The 19,011-nt window shown below is 42.5% G+C and overlaps 1 protein-coding gene across 1 annotated transcript in view; it reads right to left on the minus strand.

Moving 5' to 3' along the window:
- Positions 1-5,653: 5,653 nt before the first annotated feature.
- The window catches only part of cibar1 (CBY1 interacting BAR domain containing 1), a 78,636-nt gene continuing 65,278 nt past the window's right edge, over positions 5,654-19,011 (minus strand). Inside the window, exons 8-9 of the mRNA XM_068030822.1 lie at positions 15,940-16,059; positions 5,654-6,239 (exon numbers count right to left, since the gene is read on the minus strand). Of these exons, the coding sequence (XP_067886923.1) occupies positions 6,135-6,239; positions 15,940-16,059 (225 nt within the window). The 3' untranslated portion in view covers positions 5,654-6,134. The remainder of the gene's footprint in view (positions 6,240-15,939; positions 16,060-19,011) is intronic.

The following is a 19,011-nucleotide window of genomic DNA, read 5'->3' on the forward strand; positions in this document are numbered from 1 at the left end:
GCATCTCAGAGCTCTGCAATCTCTCACCATTTAGATAATATGCTCCTGCCAAAGAACAAAGGACAGTACAGCACAGGAACAGGCCATTCGGCCCTCCAAGCCTGCGCCGATCTTTGATGCCCGCCTAAACTAAAACCTTCTGCACTTCCGGGGTCCGTATCCCTCTATTCCCATCCTATTCATGTATTTGTCAAGATGCCTCTTAAATATCTCTATGGTACCTGCTTCCACCACCTCACCCGGCAACAAGTTCCAGGCACTCACCACCCTGTGTGTAAAGAACTTGCCTCGCACATCCCCTCTAAACTTTGCCCCTCTCACCTTAAACCTATGTCCCCTAGTAACTGACTCTTCCACCCTGGGAAAAAGCTTCTGACTATCCACTCTGTCCATACCGCTTATAACTTTGTAAACCTCTATCATGTTGCCCCTCCACCTCCGTCGTTCCTGTGAAAACAATCTGAGTTTGTCCAACCTCTCCTCATAGCTAATGCCCTCTAGACCAGGCAACATCCTGGTAAACCTCTTCTGTACCCTCTCCAAAGCCTCCACGTCCTTCTGGTAGTGTGTCGACCAGAATTGCATGCAATATTCTAAGTGTGGCCTAACTAAAGTTCTGTACAGCTGCAGCATGACTAGCCTATTTTTATACTCTATGCCCTGACCGATGAAGGCAAGCATACCGTATGCCTTCTTGACTACCTTATCCACCTGCGTATCAGTGACCTGTGGACCTGTACGCCCAGATCTCTCTGCCTGTCAATACTCCTAAGGGTTCTGCCATTTACTGTATACTTCCCACCTGCATTAGACCTTCCAAAATGCATTACCTCACATTTGTCCGGATTAAACTCCATCTGCCATTTCTGCGCCCAAGTCTCCAACCGATCTATATCCTGCTGTATCCTCTGACAATCCTCATCACTGTCCGCAACTCCACCAACTTTTGTGTCGTCCGCAAACTTACTAATCAGACCAGCTACATTTTCCTCCACAGTGGACAATTTCCCACTTTCCCACATTATACTCCATTTGCCCACTCTCTTAATCTATCTATATCCCATTTTAGCCCCCTTATTTTCTCTTCACAAGTTACTTTCCTACCTATCTATGTGTATCAGCAAATTTAGCAACCATACCTTTGGTCCTTTCCTCTAAGTCATTTATATAAATTGTAAAAGGTTGAGGCCCCAGCACTGATCCCTGTGGCACACCACTCGTTACATCTTACCAAACAGAAAATGACCCAGAAACTCTCTGTTTCCTGTTAGCTAGTCAATCTTCTATCCATGCCAATATGTTACCCCCTACACCATGAGCTTTTATTTTCTGCAATAACCTTTGATGTGGCACCTTATCAAATGCCTTCTGGAAATCTAAGTACAATACATCCACCGGTTCCCCTTTATCCACAGCACATGTAACTCCCTCAAAGAACTCTAATAAATTGGTTAAGCATGATTTACCTTTCACAAAACCATGTTGACTTTGCTTGATTACCTTGAATTTGTCTAAATGCCCTGCTATAACGTCTTTAATAATAGCTTCTAACATTTTTCCTATGACAGATCTTAAGCTCACTGGCTGTAGTTTCCTGCTTTCTGTCTCCCTCCCTTTTGAATAAAGGAGCTACATTTGCTATTTTCCAATCTAATGGAACCTTCCCCGAATCTATTGAATTTTGGAAAATTAAAACTAACGACTTCTTAGAACACCCTAGGATGAAGTCCATTAGCACCCAGGGACTTGTCAGCCTACAGCTCCAACAATTTGTTCAGTACCACTTCCCTGGTGATTGTAATTTTCTTGAGTTCCTCCCTTCCATTTCCTGATTTACAGCTAATACCGGGATGTTACTTGGATCCTCAATAGTGAAGACGGATGCAAGATATCTGTTCAATTCATCTGCCATCCCCGTATTATCCATTATTAATTCCCCGACTTCGATAGGACCAACGCTCACTTTGTTAACTCTTAATAAAAGTTTCTACAGATATTTAATAATCTGTCTTTACATTTCTAGCTAGCATTCTCTTCTACTCTAATTTTACCTTACTTATCAATCTTTTAGTCATTCTTTGCCGTTTTTTATGTTCTGTCCAATCTTCTGACCTGTCTCCCACCTTTGCACAATTATAGGCTTTTTCTTTAAGTTTGATACTATCTTTAACTGTTTTAGTTAACCACGGATGGCGGGACCCACCCTTGGAATATTTATTTCTTGTTGAAATGTGTCTATTCTGTGTATTCTGAAATATCCCCTTAAATGTCTGCCACTGCATCTCTATTGCCATATCCCTTAAGCTGATTTGCCAGTTCACTTTAGTTAGCTCTGCTTTCATGCCCTCATAATTGCCCTTATTTAAGTTTAAAATACTGGTCTTGGACTCACTCTTCTCTCCCTCAAACTGAATGTAAAATTCAATCATATTATGATCGCTGCTACCTTGGGGCGCCTTAACTATGAGGTCATTAATTAATCCTATCTCGTTGTACAGTACCAGGCCTAGTATAGCCTGCTCTCTGCTAGGCTCCAGAATGCATTGTTCTAAGAAATTATCCTGAAAACATTCTACGTACTCCTCATCTAGGCTACCCCTGCCCATGTGATTTTTCCAGTCAATATGTAGATTAAAACCCCCCATAATTATTGCTGTACCTTTCTGACAAGCTGCCATTATTTCTTCCTTTATACCCCGTCCCATAGTGTGGTTAATGTTAGGTGGTCTGTACACCACTCCCACAAGTGACTTCTTGCCTTTATGATTTCTCATCTCTACCCAAACTGCTTCTACATCCTGGTATCCTGAATTTAGGACATCCCTCTCTATTGCGCTAATACCAACATTAATTAACGGAGCTACCCCACCACCTTTTCCTAGCTTCTTGTCCTTCCTAAATGCGATATACCCTTCAATATTCAGGACCCAATCTATGTCATCCTGCAGTCATGTCTCTGTAATGGCTATCAGATCGTACTTATTTATTTCTATTTGTGCTCTCAATTCATCCGTTTTGTTTCAAATGCTACATGCATTCAGATGCAGAGTCTTTATTATTTTTTTATTATTTTTGTAACCTCGCGCCTTATGTTGATGTACTCTTAGATTTGTACACTGTCCCTTCCTGTCAGTCTATTATTTCCCATATTAATACCTTTCTCGCTTTGCGGCTCACTAGAACACCAGCCCCAGCACGATTCAGGCGTAGACCGTCCCAATGGTACAGCCACCACTTTCCCCAGTACTGGTGCCAGTGCCCCACAAACCGGAACCCACTTCTACCACACCAGAATTTCTCTAATGTTACTTGCCCTATTCCAATTTGCACGTCTCAGGTAATAATCCAGAGATTACCTTTGAGCTTCTGCTTCTTAATTTGGTGCCTAGTTCCTCATACTGACTATGCAGAACCTCTTTCCTTGTCCTGCCTATGTCATTGGTACCAAACCCTGGCACCAGGCAGGCAACACAGCCGTCCGGACTCTCACTCTTTGCATCAATTCCCCTATCACCTCCCCTACTACCACTACGTTCCTTTTTTCTCCCTCCATTTGAATGGCTTCCTGTACCATGGTTAGGTTGCTCATCCACCCTTCAGCCCCCACTCTCATCCAAACAAGCTGAATGAACCTCAAACTTGTTGCACAATCGCAAAGGCTGAGGCTCCTGCACTCCTGCCCTTTGGGTCCCCTTACCTGCTTCAGCTGCAGCCACACTCTCCTGTCCCTCACCACTGACTAAATCAGAAGACCCTATCCTAAGGGGTGTGACTGCCTTCTGGTACAAAATGTCCAGGTAACTTTCCCCCTCCCTGATGTGTTGCAGTGTCTGCAGCTTGGACTCCAGTTCAATGACTCTGAGCCGAAGCTCTTCGAGCCGCAAACACTTACTGCTGATGTGTTTGCCCTGGATCACACTGGCATCCAGGAGCTCCCACATGCTGCAGCCATGACACATCACCTGTCCTGCCATCCTTAATGTGTTTTAATTAACTACTTAATTATTTCATTTTATTTTCCTTTTTTTATATATAGTTTATTAAGCTTATCACTAGTTCCTTTACATTAAGCGTTAGGATGAGAATGGACCTTAATCAATTACCAGATACTCACCGAACAGGTAGCTTCTTTCCAAACCAATCACCTACTTGCTTGCCTGTGATGTTTGATTTAAATTAAATTAAAACCTTACCTGTATAATCCCCCCGGTGGCTCTCTGTTTCCCTGCTCTCTCTGTCAATTGTGACATCACTCTGATGTCACTTTTCGATTTTTCCCTGCCGCTCTTGCCATGCTCCTCTCTCTCTCTCTCTCCAGTCAGAATACTCATCACTTGCCTGGATGGGTGCAGCTCCAGCAACACTCAAGCTCGACACCATCCAGGACAAAGCAGCCCGCTTAATTGGCACCCCCTCCACCACCAATGCACAGTGGCAGCAGTGTGTACCATCTACAAGATGCACTGCAGCAACTCACCAAGACTCCTTCAACAGCACCTTCCAAGCCGCGACCTCTACCATGTAGAAGAACAAGGGCAGCAGATGCATGGGAACACCACCACCTGCAAGTTCCCCTCCAAGCTACACACCATCCTGACTCAGAACTATATTGCCGTACCTTCACTGTTGCTGGGTCAAAATCCTGGAACTCCCTTCCTAACAGCACTGTTGGCATACCTGCACCCCAAGGACTGCAGCGGTTCAAGAAGGAAGCTCACCACCACCTTCTCAAGGGCAATTAGGGATGGGCAATAAATGCTGGCCTAGCCAGTGATGCCTACATCTCTCAAATGCATTAAAAAATGTTAAGAGTAAAGGTGTTCCAGCATCAAAGAGGGCTTAGCAAACATGCCTGTCCCAAGAGTTGTGCATATACATCACTTATTTTCCTGACAACTTTTATGCTACTGCTTCATTTTACACTTTTCCTGATTTTTCTTTGCCATTGATTTCAATGAAGAAGAAAATCTCGTGGCATCTGATTCTCTATCACCCATTTTGTGCTACAGCACAAGATGAATTTCATCCTCATGAATCCCAAGTGTTTACTATATACCACACAGGAAGGAGAAATACTGATAGAAGTCACACAAATTTCCCTAGTCAGCTCAAGCATTAGATAGTGATCTGCTAATGACTTACAATGACATTAATAAAGCAGTAAATAAAAGGTAAGATTGCAGTTCTTTGAAGTATCGATTACTCCATAGGTCACAGCATAATTTTATACACTTATCCAAATAGGAGGTATGGTAGCATAGTGGTTATGCTACTGAAGTAGTAATCCAGGGGCCTGGAATAATAATCCAGAGAACGTGAGTTCATGACGGTTTGTAAATTCGAATTCAGTTTTGAAAAACAGGAAATAAAAAGCTGATGAGCTTTATGAAAAAAAAGTGGCAATGAAGCTTGTAATAAAAACACAAATGGTTCATTAATTCCCTTTGGGGAAGGAAACTAGTAGTTTTTACCCAGTCTGGCCTTTTCACCAACACGCACCAATGCCCTTCGTTCTTAACTGCATCTGAAGCTGCCACCCAGTTGTATCGGACCATTACAATCATTACGAATGGGCAATAAATGCCTGGCTTACCAGTGATACCTATGTCCTGAGAATTAATTTTGAAAATATAATAGCTCTGATTTTTCATCCATTGATTTAATATAAAGGCAAATAACATGCTCACGTTCATCATTAATGCAGACATAGAAAACAAGTTTATGTGTAGTACAGGTACAATTAAATTTTGTACAGCTGCATGGCAGATCACCAGTACCTTTGCTATACAAGATGCAGATCAGCGTTAGAATGTAAACAAGTTTACGTTGTGCATTATGAACATTAATTATGTTGCACAATCAGATGAAATTTCATATGCATGTGTATAAAGTAACATGTCCCCTAAAATCTTCTGAGTTAAAAATACTTGCGTGTTTACATATAAAATTTTGGCATACATAACAGAAAATGAAAATAGTGTTTGGCAGTGTCAAATGTTTAAAACAATCCTGAAATTTCTTGCAAGGCTGGACAAGTTTACATCAATGAAGATTAAAAAATAAATGTACCAAAAACAGAAATAACTATCCAATTATCAAAAAAACAGTAATTTGTGCATCATTTGTCATCTTTCTCATTCATCATCCTCGTCCTCCTCCTCATCATCTTCCTCCTCCTCCTCCTCCTCATCATCATCTTCATCCTCTTCCATCTTTTTCCTGCATACTGGAGTGTGGTGCTAAACCAAAAAAAACACAATCGGACTGGAGAACAAAGGTAAACATTGCTGATACTGCAACACAATTCCACAAGATAAGCCAAAAGGTGGCCAATTATTATTAGAGTTTATAGAGTTCCTCACCCTAGAGAAAGGCAGTTATTACCGGCTCCATGGTACCAATCTGGTTTACACAGTAGTTAAAACTGTATACCACATTTGGAAAAAAATTTAACTGTTTTTAGAATGTTAAATAAATCTGGTAGAGTGGTTTCAGAATTCAGAGAAAACACTTTACATCTCCTACTGACTTTATGCAACATATAGTTGAAATTAATCTTCTCTGGGCATACCTAACAATCGCAGAGCTGTGAAGTTAACAAAACGCAAACCTACACATTTCAGTAAATATCAAAGAAAATGATCTGATCCGCACAATGCCAAAATATTTAATTAAAATGAAAGTAACCCTTAATAAGCAGGGATGGAAAAAATCACTATTTTAATGTTTTCTTGACAATTTTCTCTTTTCATAATGAAGTAATCATTCAGCACCTGACTCAATCACATGTGTATTATTGATAGGTGAGCCTTGGCAATGAAAATTTGGAAGCTGTCCGACTTAAACAGCATTATGTCCAGACCCAAATTATGTCCTCACGTATGAAGTTCTAAATGGTCTTACTGGAGAGCTATCGGGGGATGCCTAGTTGATTTCCCTTCCCAATCCAGGGACGCATTAATAATAGCATCCCACCACTGCTTTGGTTGACAATAACAGAGCATCACCTGCTGTGTTGAATTTGGAACCTTCCTAGACTTTATAACTCAGCTGCTCATTCGATAACCTCACTGAAAAAGCATTAGAGCCAAATTTATTTTTAAAAAGATGGGAAAACTTTATATAGAAAGCTCTTAGCATCCTGGATTTTGCTCATGTTACCAGACTAGAAATTTAAAACTTACACTTGCTTGTACACAATGGGAATTTTTTGCATACAATCTAAAGCAATTCAGGCCATTTTGAGAAAATAGTTCCTTTACATTACCCAATGATTCAGATATACCTCTCGTAGCAGGGTCTTTGACTAGACAGATGCTGAGGAGCCTTGTACTCACAAATCAAAAAGGTAGTAATTGTAATTGATAGCTTGGTTGGTGAACACCCAAATCACAGATGGCTGACAGAGTACATCTCAGAATGAGCTGAGATTTGCAGGCAGCAGCAGAAAGCTATTTGTATTAGACAGAAAACGGCTTGCATTAGGTGTGAAACAAGCGCCTTAAGGGTTCAATATGGTGGCGAGCATGTGTGCGCTCATTCTGTGTTGGAAGTGCTCCTGCGTAGGCATCCAGCGCTTGCACCATATCTCTTAAAAACACCCAATATTATAGGACCCTTTGTATAACTGGTCTGCTCCAGCACCTGATTGGCCACATAATAAGCTGGCTTGGCAAATCATGGCTGTATCAGGCAGCAAAGACCCTGCAGCAATACTAAATTCTTACTTCTACTAACAAGGTTTTGCTGCTTCTGGCTGCTTTCAAAACTATTTTATTGCAGTCATGGATGATCTGGTAGGTCTGTCTTTGAGACTGAAGGACAAGGGTGATCAGCAAACAAGACAGGAGAGCAGAAGGAGCTCACTGTGCAGGAGGCCATACCCAAAGTGAATCTCCAGGGAGCATTTTTCATATCTCAACTTCACTCAGGAGCAATATGTCTAGCACCGTCGCATCACAAAGGAGACTATCACTGAGCTATATCACCTGCTGTAGCCACAAATAAAACTGCAAACTAGAGCATTGAAAAGCATTGCCTGTGGCTGTCAAGGTCACCATGGCCCTTAACTTTTATACAATGGACACCTTCCAGGCTGCAGCAGGTCACATCTCAGAGTTTGCTGTGCACTGCCATATCCAATTGGTCATTGAGGCTCTCTACACCAGGAGGTGCACTTATATGCCAATGGTGGAGCGTGAGGAGAGAGCACTAGGCATCACCTCCAATCCTACTCTTTTAGGCCAAATAAAATTCAGCCCACAGTGTGGAACCTGTGCGCTGTTGGGAAAGAAGGATTCCATGGTTAAAAAGGCTCATAACTGCCTATATAAGTACCTCAGTTGCTTTCCCGCCAGACCCACGGGGGTTCCCTGCTGGACTCATAACCCACTGGGGAAAGCCACAAGAGGGCGGGATCGCACCGGGATCATGACCCAACATCGATATTCAGGGCTTTCTACCCCCACAAGCTTTGGAACCCACCACCACCTGGCTGGGAAAATTCTGCCCTACGTCTGTCAAAGGAATATATGGCCTAAGGTGATGGAAAAAACACCTCTCAGATTGTTAGAAGACTTTTGATAGTTTTGAAATGAATATTAGGTAATGCAGAAACATACCTGGATTGAAAAAAGGGTATAAAAGAGTCGGGGCTGAGGAAGGTACCTCAGAATTCGATGAGGTCTGATCAGCCTTGAAAATCCTCGATCTCAAAACTAACGTGTCTGAATTCTGCAGTGAACCCACAAGGTATTGTCTTAAGGGCTACTGTTATGTTTCATTATTGTCACTAATAATTATTATATGAATAGTCGTTTGGTAGTACAGAACTTGAGTATTGCTGAAAACAGACATTTTGTTGAAGCTTTTCGACTTGCACTCAATATGACAATTCACAAGAATACCAATATAAGGGAAGCAACAAATTTATACTGTATGAGCTGATTGGTTGGCAAGTGGACTCTGATAGGTAGAGGCGTTGCCATGAAGAATGATGACTTTTAAATTTTGCAAGTTTTGCTGGTTGGGTACGGCCTGTACCTTGTCCGTTGCAAACAGCAGAAGGGACATGTTGTTTGATACGATCTTCCAGTCTTTGGGATGTAAGGCCTATATACCTAGCATTACACTGACATTGAAATTCATATATCACATTACTCATTTGTGAGATAGGCAGAACGTCTTTTTGGCTTGACGGCAGCATCCTGTTAGTGGCAAACAACACACGTGTTGCTACTGCATAGTCACAACGTGAAATGGCTAGCTTCACCTGTTGCTCAAATATTTGGGATACATTACCTTTCCAGGGTAATCTGAGGTAGACTGGGCACTTTTCAGGGCCAAAAATGACAGCCTTAGGTCCATTCATAAGTTTGCGCGATATACAGCGAGAAATAATCTGATTAAGGTAGCCATTGTCATGCAGGATGCCTTTGATTCGCCCTATTTCAGCATCAAGCTTGCATGGTGAGCAAATGGCTGAGGCCCTATTTATGAGGTTGCTGGAAAGACCAATCTTATAGCGCATAGAACTGCAAAAATCCCAATGCGTGTATTGACCAGTGAAGGTAGACCATGATGAAGAACTCCTTAGCAAATTTCTCAACTAGTGCATCAAGGAAAGGGAGCTCATTTGACTGCTCCATTTCAAAGGTGAATTTGAGCGTAGGATGGAGCGCATTAAGATGTGTAAGGAAATTATTACATGTAGCTGTGGATTCATTTATAGCAAAGGTAGGCATATAGGCCGTATGATCCAAAGAGTGGCGAATCGTATCAAACAACATGTCCTTCTGCTGTTCACAACGGGCAAGGTACAAACCGTACCCAATCAGCCCATGCTTGCAAAACTCAAAACACAGTGTCCAATATCAGATGTGATTCCACAATTGGACAACATTTGCCAAACAATCCTCAGTGTTCTAAGAATTACACTGACAACCAATTTATCAATTGGGCTCACAGTGTGGTGCATTTGTGCATACTGGAAGTTACATATATTAATACACAGGGCCATGTTCTTTGCAAGCAGAAAGAACATGTACACACATTGTGCCTGTTCCAGCTAAAAACAAGGGACAGCCATACGCTGGTTCATTCCTCAGAGCAATGCTTTGACCAATCAGAGTCAATCTGCCTGGGTTAAATTTCCAATAAGCTTGGCAGTTAACTGTCAGTCACCATAAACTGGTGCATTCTCCATGGCAACGCCTCTATCTATCAGAGTCCACTTGCCAACCAATCAGCACTCTCTTCTCATACAGTATAAATTTGTTGCTTCCCTTACATTGGTATTCTTTCAAATTGTCCTGATCAGTGCAAGATGAAAAGCTTTGACAAAATGTCTCTACTTTCAGCAATATTATCATATACTTAATAAATCTGTCAATATCTACCTGTAATGCTGTGAGCCCTATTATTTTGAGAAATAACATTAGAAAAAGACTTGCATTTCACCATGTCCCAAAGAGCTTTACAGCCAATGAAGTTTGAAGTGCAGTAATGTAAGAAATGTGACACCCAATTGGTACAGAGCAAGCTGCCACAAACAGCAATGAAATAGTGATCAGATAGTCTATATTTCACAGAATCAGAATTGTTACAGTGCAGAAGGAGGCCATTCAGCCCATCATGTCCAAACCAGGTCTCCGAAAGAGCAATTCACTTAGTGCCATTCCTCTGTCTTCTCCCCGTGACCCTGCACATTCTTCCTTCTCATATAACAGTCTAATTCCCTTTTGAATGCTTCAGTTCAACCTGCCTCCACCACACTCAGGCAGTGCATTCCAGACCTTAACCACTCGCTGCGTGAAAAAGCTTTTCCTCATGTCACTGTTGCTTCTCTTAACAATTGCTTTAAATCTGTGCCTTCTCATTCTCGATCCTTTCACGAGTGGGAAGTTTCTCCCTATCTACTCTGTCCAGCTCCTTCATGATTTTGAAAACCTCAATCAATTCACCTCTCTGCCTTCACATCTCCAAGGAAGACAGTCCTAACTTCTCCAATCCAGCTTCATAACTGAAGTTCCTCATCCTTGGAACCATTCTTGTGAATCTTTTCTGTACTCTCTCCAATGCCCTCGATCTTTCCTAAGTATTTAGTGATGTTGATCCAAGGGATAAATATTGCGCAGGATACTGGGGATAACTCCTTTGCTCTTCAAAATAGTGCCATGTGATCTTTTATGTCCACCTGAGAAATCAGACCATGCCTCGGTTTAACATCTCATCCAAAAGACAGCACCTCCAACTGGACAGCACTCCCTCACTACTGCACTGAAGTGTCAGCCTAGATTTTTGTGTTCAAGTCTCTGGAGTAGGTCTTGAATTCACAATCTTCTGACTCAGAGATGAATGTGCTACCAGCTGAGTCAGGCTGACACATAAGTAGCTAGTGCTACAGGGGGTATCCCTGGTCACCAATCATCCAACCTATCATTGGTATCATTGAGTATTGAAGTGCAAATTCATCATAGCAAATTCCTGAGTAATAAGCAAGGTCATGTCGTTGATATCATACACGAGCTACACATTAACAGAATGACATCTCTTTCTGTTGATAAAATAAAGGGGGTTCTTATACTAGGCTTTTAATGCGATTCAAGTTCCATCAATCACAAACCTGTACCATGGTATTACCTCTATAGATAACAAAGTTGTGCAACATGCTACAGTGATCCATGGGTATCTTTGGTCATGGAGTCATCAGTCTAGCCTTCCTCCTCCGTGAATGGCATTGCCCCATTTATGAAACTGACTCCATTCCCAGGATTTGGGTCACACTGGTGCCTGGATGTCCCACATTGCATCATTTCTGGCAGCAAAGAGATCTCCAAAAATTTCAGGCCCATTATACTTTGTAATGGTTCTAAATGTTTATCAGCAATAATACATTAAGAATCTTGCATCTACATGCAGTTCCCGCCTACAAGCCTTATTTCCTGTCACAGGGATAGGCGTCAACATGTTGCACCACGGACATTTGGCAAAATTACTGACTCAGTACGGACATGGGGGCAATTAATCTGTACATAAAATTTATAGCCAACTCAATGCCATCAAAACACAGTCCAATTTAAAACACATTTCTCCCTATTTAATGAGATACATGGCATTGTTTTTGCTTGCACAAGTAGTCAGTGTCTGCCCGCACACTTGATGTAGCAATGTGGAGAATCCTGATAGATGTCCATTTCAGGAGTGATTTTGATCTCTTTCTCTCCCCTCTCACTCTCTCTCTCCCTTTCTGTGTCAATCCCTATCCCCTCTCTGTGTCCAACTCTCTCCCCTCCCTGTGTCCATCTCTCTTCCCTCTCTTTCTCCCCCTCTATCCTCCCTCTGTGTCCATCCCTATCCCCCCGCTCTCTCCTCCTCCCTCCCCATCTCTCTTTTCCCCCTCCCCCTCTCTCTCTTCCCCCCCTCCTCTCTCTTCCCCCCCTCCTCTCTCACCTCTCCCTTCTCTATCTCCTCCTCCCTCTCTCTTCACCCCTCCTTCCCCACACTCTTTCTCTCTGTCCCTACCCTTTCTCTCTTTCCCGACCACCCTCTCTTTCCCCCACCTCTCTCTCTCTGACCATTGCTCAGATAGGTACAGCAGTTTCTGAACTTTGGACAGATTTGGTTTTCCATCGGACTTTAAAAAAAATCGGAACCTGCCAGAAAACCCAAATTTATCCAAAGTTCTGGGTCTGCTGTTCCCGCTCCAAGCACCTGTCAGCTGTGAAACTGACACCTGCGATTGTATTTTTTTAAAGCCGGATGTGGAAGCAGTTTGGGTAGAGATGAGAAATGATAAAGGTGAGAAGTCATTTGTGGCAGTGATGTATAGGCCCTGAACAGTAACTGCACAGTAGGACAGAGTATAAAGGAAGAAATCATGGCAGCTTGTCAGAAAGGTACAGCGATAATCACGGGGGATTTTAATCTACATATAGACTGGAAAAATCAGATGAGAAAAGGTAGCCTAGATGAGCAGTTCATAGATTGTTTTCGGGATAGTTTCTTAGAACAGTATGTTCTGGAGCCAACCAGCCAGAAGGCTATACTAGACCTGGTATTGTGCAACAAGATAGGATTATTTAATGATCTCATAGTGAAGGTGCCCCAAGGCAGCAGCGATCATATGATTGAATTTTACATTCAGTTTGAAGGAGAGGAGTGGGTCTAGAACTAGTATTTTAAACTTAATTAAGGGCAATTATGAGGGCATGTGAGCAGAGATAGCTAAAGTGAACTGGAAAATTAGGTTAAGGGATAGGTCAACAGAGATTCAGTGGCAGACATTTAAGGGGATATTTCAGAATACACAGAATAGGTATATTCCAATCAGAAAGAAAAATTCCAAGGGCGGAACCCCCATCCGTGGTTAACTTAAACAGTTAAAGATAGTATCAATCTTAAAGAAAAAGCCTACAATTGGGCAAAGGTGGGTAGCAGGTCAGAAGATTGGACAGAATATAAAAAACAGCAAAGAAGATTTATAAGGAAGGAAAATTAGAGTACGAAAGCTAGCTAGAAATATAAAAACAGATAATAAGAGTTTCTACAAATATTTTAAAAAGAAAAGTTAAAAAAGTGAGTATTGGTCCTATAGAAAGTGAGTCTGGGGAATTAATAAGGGAAAATAAGGAGATGGCAGATGAATTGAACAGGTATTTTGCAACGGTCTTCACTATGGAGGATACAGGTAACATCCCAGAAATAGCTGTAAATCAGGAAATGGAAGGGAGGGAGGAACTCAAGAAAATTACAATCACCAGGGAAGTGGTACTGAGCAAATCGTGGAGCTGCGGGCTGACAAGTCCCTGGGTCCTGATGGAATTCATCCTAGGGTCTTAAAAGAAGAGACTAGTGAAATTGTTGATGCATTGGTTTTAATTTTCCAAAATTCCCTAGATTCGGGGAAGGTTCCATTAGATTGGAAAATAGCGAATGTAACTCCTTTATTCAAAAAGGGAGAGAGCCAGAAAGTGGAAAACTACAGGCCAGTTAGCTTAACATCTGTCTTAGGGAAAATGTTAGAAGCTATTCCTAAAGACGTTATAGCAGGGCATTTAGAAAAATTCAAGGTAATCAGGCAGAGTCAACATGGTTTTTTGAAAGGGAGATCATGTTTAAGCAATTTATTTGAGTTCTTTGAAGAAGTAACATGTACTGTGGATAAAGGGGAACCGGTGGATGTACTGTACTTAGATTTCCAGAAGACATTGGTGCCACATCAAAGGTTATTGCGGAAAATAAAAGCTCATGGTGTAGGAGGTAACATATTGGCATGGATAGAAGATTGGCTAGCTAACAGGAAACACAGAGTAGGCATAAATGGGTCATTTTCTGGTTGGCACCATATAATGAGTGGTCTGCCACAGGGATCAATGCTGGGGTCTCAACTTCTGACAATTTATAGAAATGACTTGGATGAAGGGACCAAAGTTATGGTTGCTAAATTTGCTGATGACTCACAGATAGGTACAAAAGTAAGTTGTGAAGAGGACATAAGGCGGCTACAAAGAGATATAGATAGGTTAAGTGAGTGGGCAAAGATCTGGCAAATGGAGTATAATGTCGGAAAATGTGAAATTGTCCATTTTGGCAGGAAGAATAAGCATATTATCTAAATGGTAAGAGATTGCAGAGCTCTGAGATGCAAAGAGATCTGGGTGTCCTAGTGCATGATTCGCAAAAGGCTAGTATGCAGGTACAGCAAGTAATTAGGAAAGCAAATAGAATGTTATTGTTTATTGCAAGGGGAATTGAATACAAAAGTAGGGAGGTTATGTACAGTTATATAGGGCATTGGTGAGACCACAGTTGGTGTACTATGTACAGTATTGGACTCCTTATTTAAGGAAGGATGTAAATGCGTTGAAAATAGTTCAGTGAAGGTTTACTAGATTAATGCCTGGAATGGGTGGGCTGTCTTATGCAGAAAGGTTGGACAGGCTAGGCTTGTATCCTCTGGAGTTTACAAGAGTAAGAGACTACTTGATTGAAACATATGATTCTGAGGAGTCTTGACAGGGTGGATGTGGAAAGGAGGTTTCCTCTTGTGGTAGGATCTAGAACTACGGGTCACTGTTTAAAAATAAAGGGTCCCCCATTCATGTCAGAGATGAGGAGAAATGTTTTCTCTCAGAGGGTCGTGAGTCTTTGGAACTCTCTTCTTCAAAAGGTGGTGGATGTAGAGTCTTGAATATTTTTAAGGCAGAGGTAAACAGATTCTGGATAAGCAAGGGGGTGAAAGGTTATTGGGGGTAGGCGGGAATGTGGAGTTGAGGTTACAATCAGATCAGGCATGATCTTATTGAAAGACCAAGCAGGCTCGAAAGGCCGAGTGGCCTACTCCTGCTCCTAATTTGTATGTATGTTTGTACGTATGTCTGAGGAAGCCAATGGGAAATTTCCCGTCCCTGAAATTACCAGTCACAAACCCCAAAATCTTTTACTACAGCCACTGGTGTCCGTGTACGGACATGTTTCCAACTCCTGTCCTGTTATCACATTTTTCTGCCACCTCTTTCCATTATCAATTTCTCTGTCTACACTTATAACAGAAGCTGCCTAGGTAAAATTGTGACACTGTCAATACAGACTTCTGTGAGTGATGGCACTGTGCATCTCAGTTTTGCAAATCTTGCTCCTTAGCCTATATTGCAGAGAAACCCATATGCTACAACTAATTCCACTTCTCTGCTTCCCAAAATGTGGTTACTCTATGGAAGATTGATAAGTTTACTTTTTTTAATAGAAATATTCAATTTTCTTTACTGATAAAGCATGTAATTGCTCACAATAATTTTTCAAATATGTATGCATAGAACCAGGGAAAAAAATAAAATCTAAAAATAGATTTGAATAAATGAAGGAAAAGCTTGGTTAATGTTGGACATAAATTTAAAACATTTTATTCTGCATTGTAGAAGTCAATGTTATCTTTCTTACCTTAGAAGATCCTGACATATGTAGAGCTGAATCTGTTCCATTCATAGTGTTAATAGAATTTGCAGACACTATGCTTAGACGAGGCTGGTTGGGTTGTAAATGAAGTGTGTTCCTAAAAATCTACCAAAACAACATGAATTAGTCCACTACTGATCTATAGAAAATGCATACAGACCACAATGATGGGACATTCTTACAGGTATTTTCAATATGTTAGAAAAACTTTAGCTTGTGACGATGAACATACTTCAAACAATGAAAACAATGTCAATGCTGCATTAACAGTGGTAAAGTATTAATACTTAGGGGCGGCACAGTGGCGCAGTGGTTAGCACAGCAGCCTCACAGCTCCAAGGACTCAGGTTCGATTCTGGGTACTGCCTGTGTGGAGTTTGCAAGTTCTCCCTGTGACCGCGTGGGTTTTCGCCAGGTGCTCCGGTTTCCTCCCACAGCCAAAGACTTGCAGGTGATAGGTAAATTGACCATTGTAAATTGCCCCTAGTGTAGGCAGGTGGTAGGGAATATGGGATTACCGTAGGGTTAGTATAAAATGGGTGGTTGTTGGGCGGCACAGACTCGGTGGGCCGAAGGGCCTGTTTCAGTGCTGTATCTCTAAATAAACATGGATTCAGGCTTCAAAATATTTTAGAGTCAAACTTTTTAGGTCAGGTACATTGAAACTTCTGGACAAATTGAAGATATTGCACAGGTAGCATTGTAAAAATAATGGATGACTGATAGTATTAAAAACAGATAAGATATATGAAGTCTTTCCAATGAATAACATTTTTTTAGGCCACTAGGACTCAGCGGTCAATGGAATACAGGGTGGGGAAAGCTTTTATCAGGATCTTCAAGATTATGGCTGGATTTTGATCCCAGCCCAACAGCAGGTTCCATGGCAGGTGGAGCCAGAGAATCGTAGTGGCAGCGGCCGCCACGGAACCCGACGCCGGAATTGCCGGACCTGATCTTCCTGGAGGTCTTCCCGCCCGGACGCCAAATAAGTCCCTATTCCCGCCACTGCTGGGATCTTACCAGATGGTGGGGGGGGGGGGGGGTGGTCTCGACCGCATGGGGAGGACACCTTAGAAAACAAGGCTTTATTGATAGGGGCACAGAGTACAAGAGCAAGGAGGTTATGTTGAACTTATATAAGATACGAGTTCAGCCTCAGTTGGAGTACTGTGTCTAGTTCTGGGCGCCACACTTTAGGAAAGATGTGAGGGCATTGGAGAGAGTGCAGAAAAGATTCATGAGAATGGTTCCAGTAATGAAGAACTTCAGTTATGAAGATAGACTGGAGAAGTTGGGACTGTTTTCCATAGAGAAGGTTAAGAGAGGTATTTGATAGGATGTATTCAAAATGATGATTTGACTGAGGTATTCAAAATCATGAAGGGTCTGGATAGAGTAGATAGGGAGAAACTGTTCCCACCTGTGAAAGGATCGAGAACGAGAGGGCACAGACTTAAAGCAATTGGTAATAGAAACAACATGAGGACAAACTTTTTCAAGCAGCGAGTGGTTAAGGTCTGGAATGAGCTGCCTGAGAGTGTGGTGGAGGCAGGTTCAATCGAGGCCTTTAAAAGGGAATTAGACAGTTATACGAAAAGGAAGAATGTGCAAGGTAACGGGGAGAAGGCAGGGGAATGGCACTAAGTTTGGAGAGCTGGTGCATACACGATGGGATGAATGGCTTCCTTCTGTGCTGAAACGATTATGTGACTCTGTAATTCAGTGATTTTCGGTCCAGCGCCGCCCTCCTGCATAAAATCCATCCCTATGCATGTGATTTGGCAGCTGTTTTTTCTGATCCTGTTCCTTGCATTGATGTACACAGTCAAGTGAGAACATAAAACAAGACTTAGCATAATGCAGTGAGCACGACTATGCAGCACCACAGCATGATGGAGGATCATTCATCATGCTTCCCATCTTTGCAGCACTGTGCAAGGAGATTCATGTGTCTGTGTGGGTAGGTGGGGGAACAAATAACAGAAGGAAAGTCTAATAACAGAAGGCAAGTCTCCATTAGGCCCATCTTGCTGTGCCTCTGGGTGATCAGTGTGTGGCACTACCACCATGCTAAATGGGATAGATTTCGAACAGATCTAGCAATGCAAAACTGCGCATCCATGAGGAGGCCATCAGCAGCAACAGAATTGTACTCAACCACAATCTGTAACCTCATGGCCCGGCATATCCCACACTCTACCATTACCATCAAGCCAGGAGACCAACCCTGGTTCAATGAAGAGTGCAGGAGGGCATGCCAGGAGCAGCACCAGGCACACCTGAAAATGAGGCATCAACCTGGTGAAGCTACAACACAGGACTACTTGCATGCCAAACTGCATAAGCAGCTTGCGACAGACAAGGCTAAGCGATCCCATAACCAACGGATCAGATCTAAGCTCTGCAGTCCTACCACATCCAGCCGTGAATGGTGGTGGACAAGTAAACAACTAACTGGAGGAGGTGGTTCCACAAATATCCCTATCCTCATTGATGTGGGAGCCCAGGACATCTTCTTTGGCCTCCTTATCTCGAGAGACAATGGGCAAGCGCCTGGAGGTGGTCAGTGGTGTGTGGAGCAGCGCCTGGAGTGGCTATAAAGGCCAATTCTAGAGTGACAGGCTCTTCCACAGGTGCTGCAGAAAAATTTGTTTGTCGGGGCTGTTACACAGTTGGCTCTTCCCTTGCGCTTCTGTCTTTTTTCCTGCCAACTGCTAAGTCTCTTCGACTCGCCACACTTTAGCCCCGCCTTTATGGCTGCCCGCAAGTTCTGGCGATCGCTGGCAACTGACTCCCACGACTTGTGATCAATGTCACAGGACTTCATGCCGCGTTTGCAGACCTTTTTATAGTGGAGACATGGACGGCCGGTGGGTCTGATACCAGTGGCGAGCTCGCTGTACAATGTGTCTTTGGGGATCCTGCCAACTTCCATGCGGCTCACATGGCCAAGCCATCTCAAGCGCCGCTGACTCAGTAGTGTGTATAAGCTGGGGATGTTGGCCGCCTCGAGGACTTCTGTGTTGGAGATACAGTGCTGCCACCTGATGCCAA

Source organism: Heterodontus francisci, chromosome 5 (assembly GCF_036365525.1).
Source record: "Heterodontus francisci isolate sHetFra1 chromosome 5, sHetFra1.hap1, whole genome shotgun sequence".
NCBI lineage: Eukaryota > Metazoa > Chordata > Chondrichthyes > Heterodontiformes > Heterodontidae > Heterodontus > Heterodontus francisci.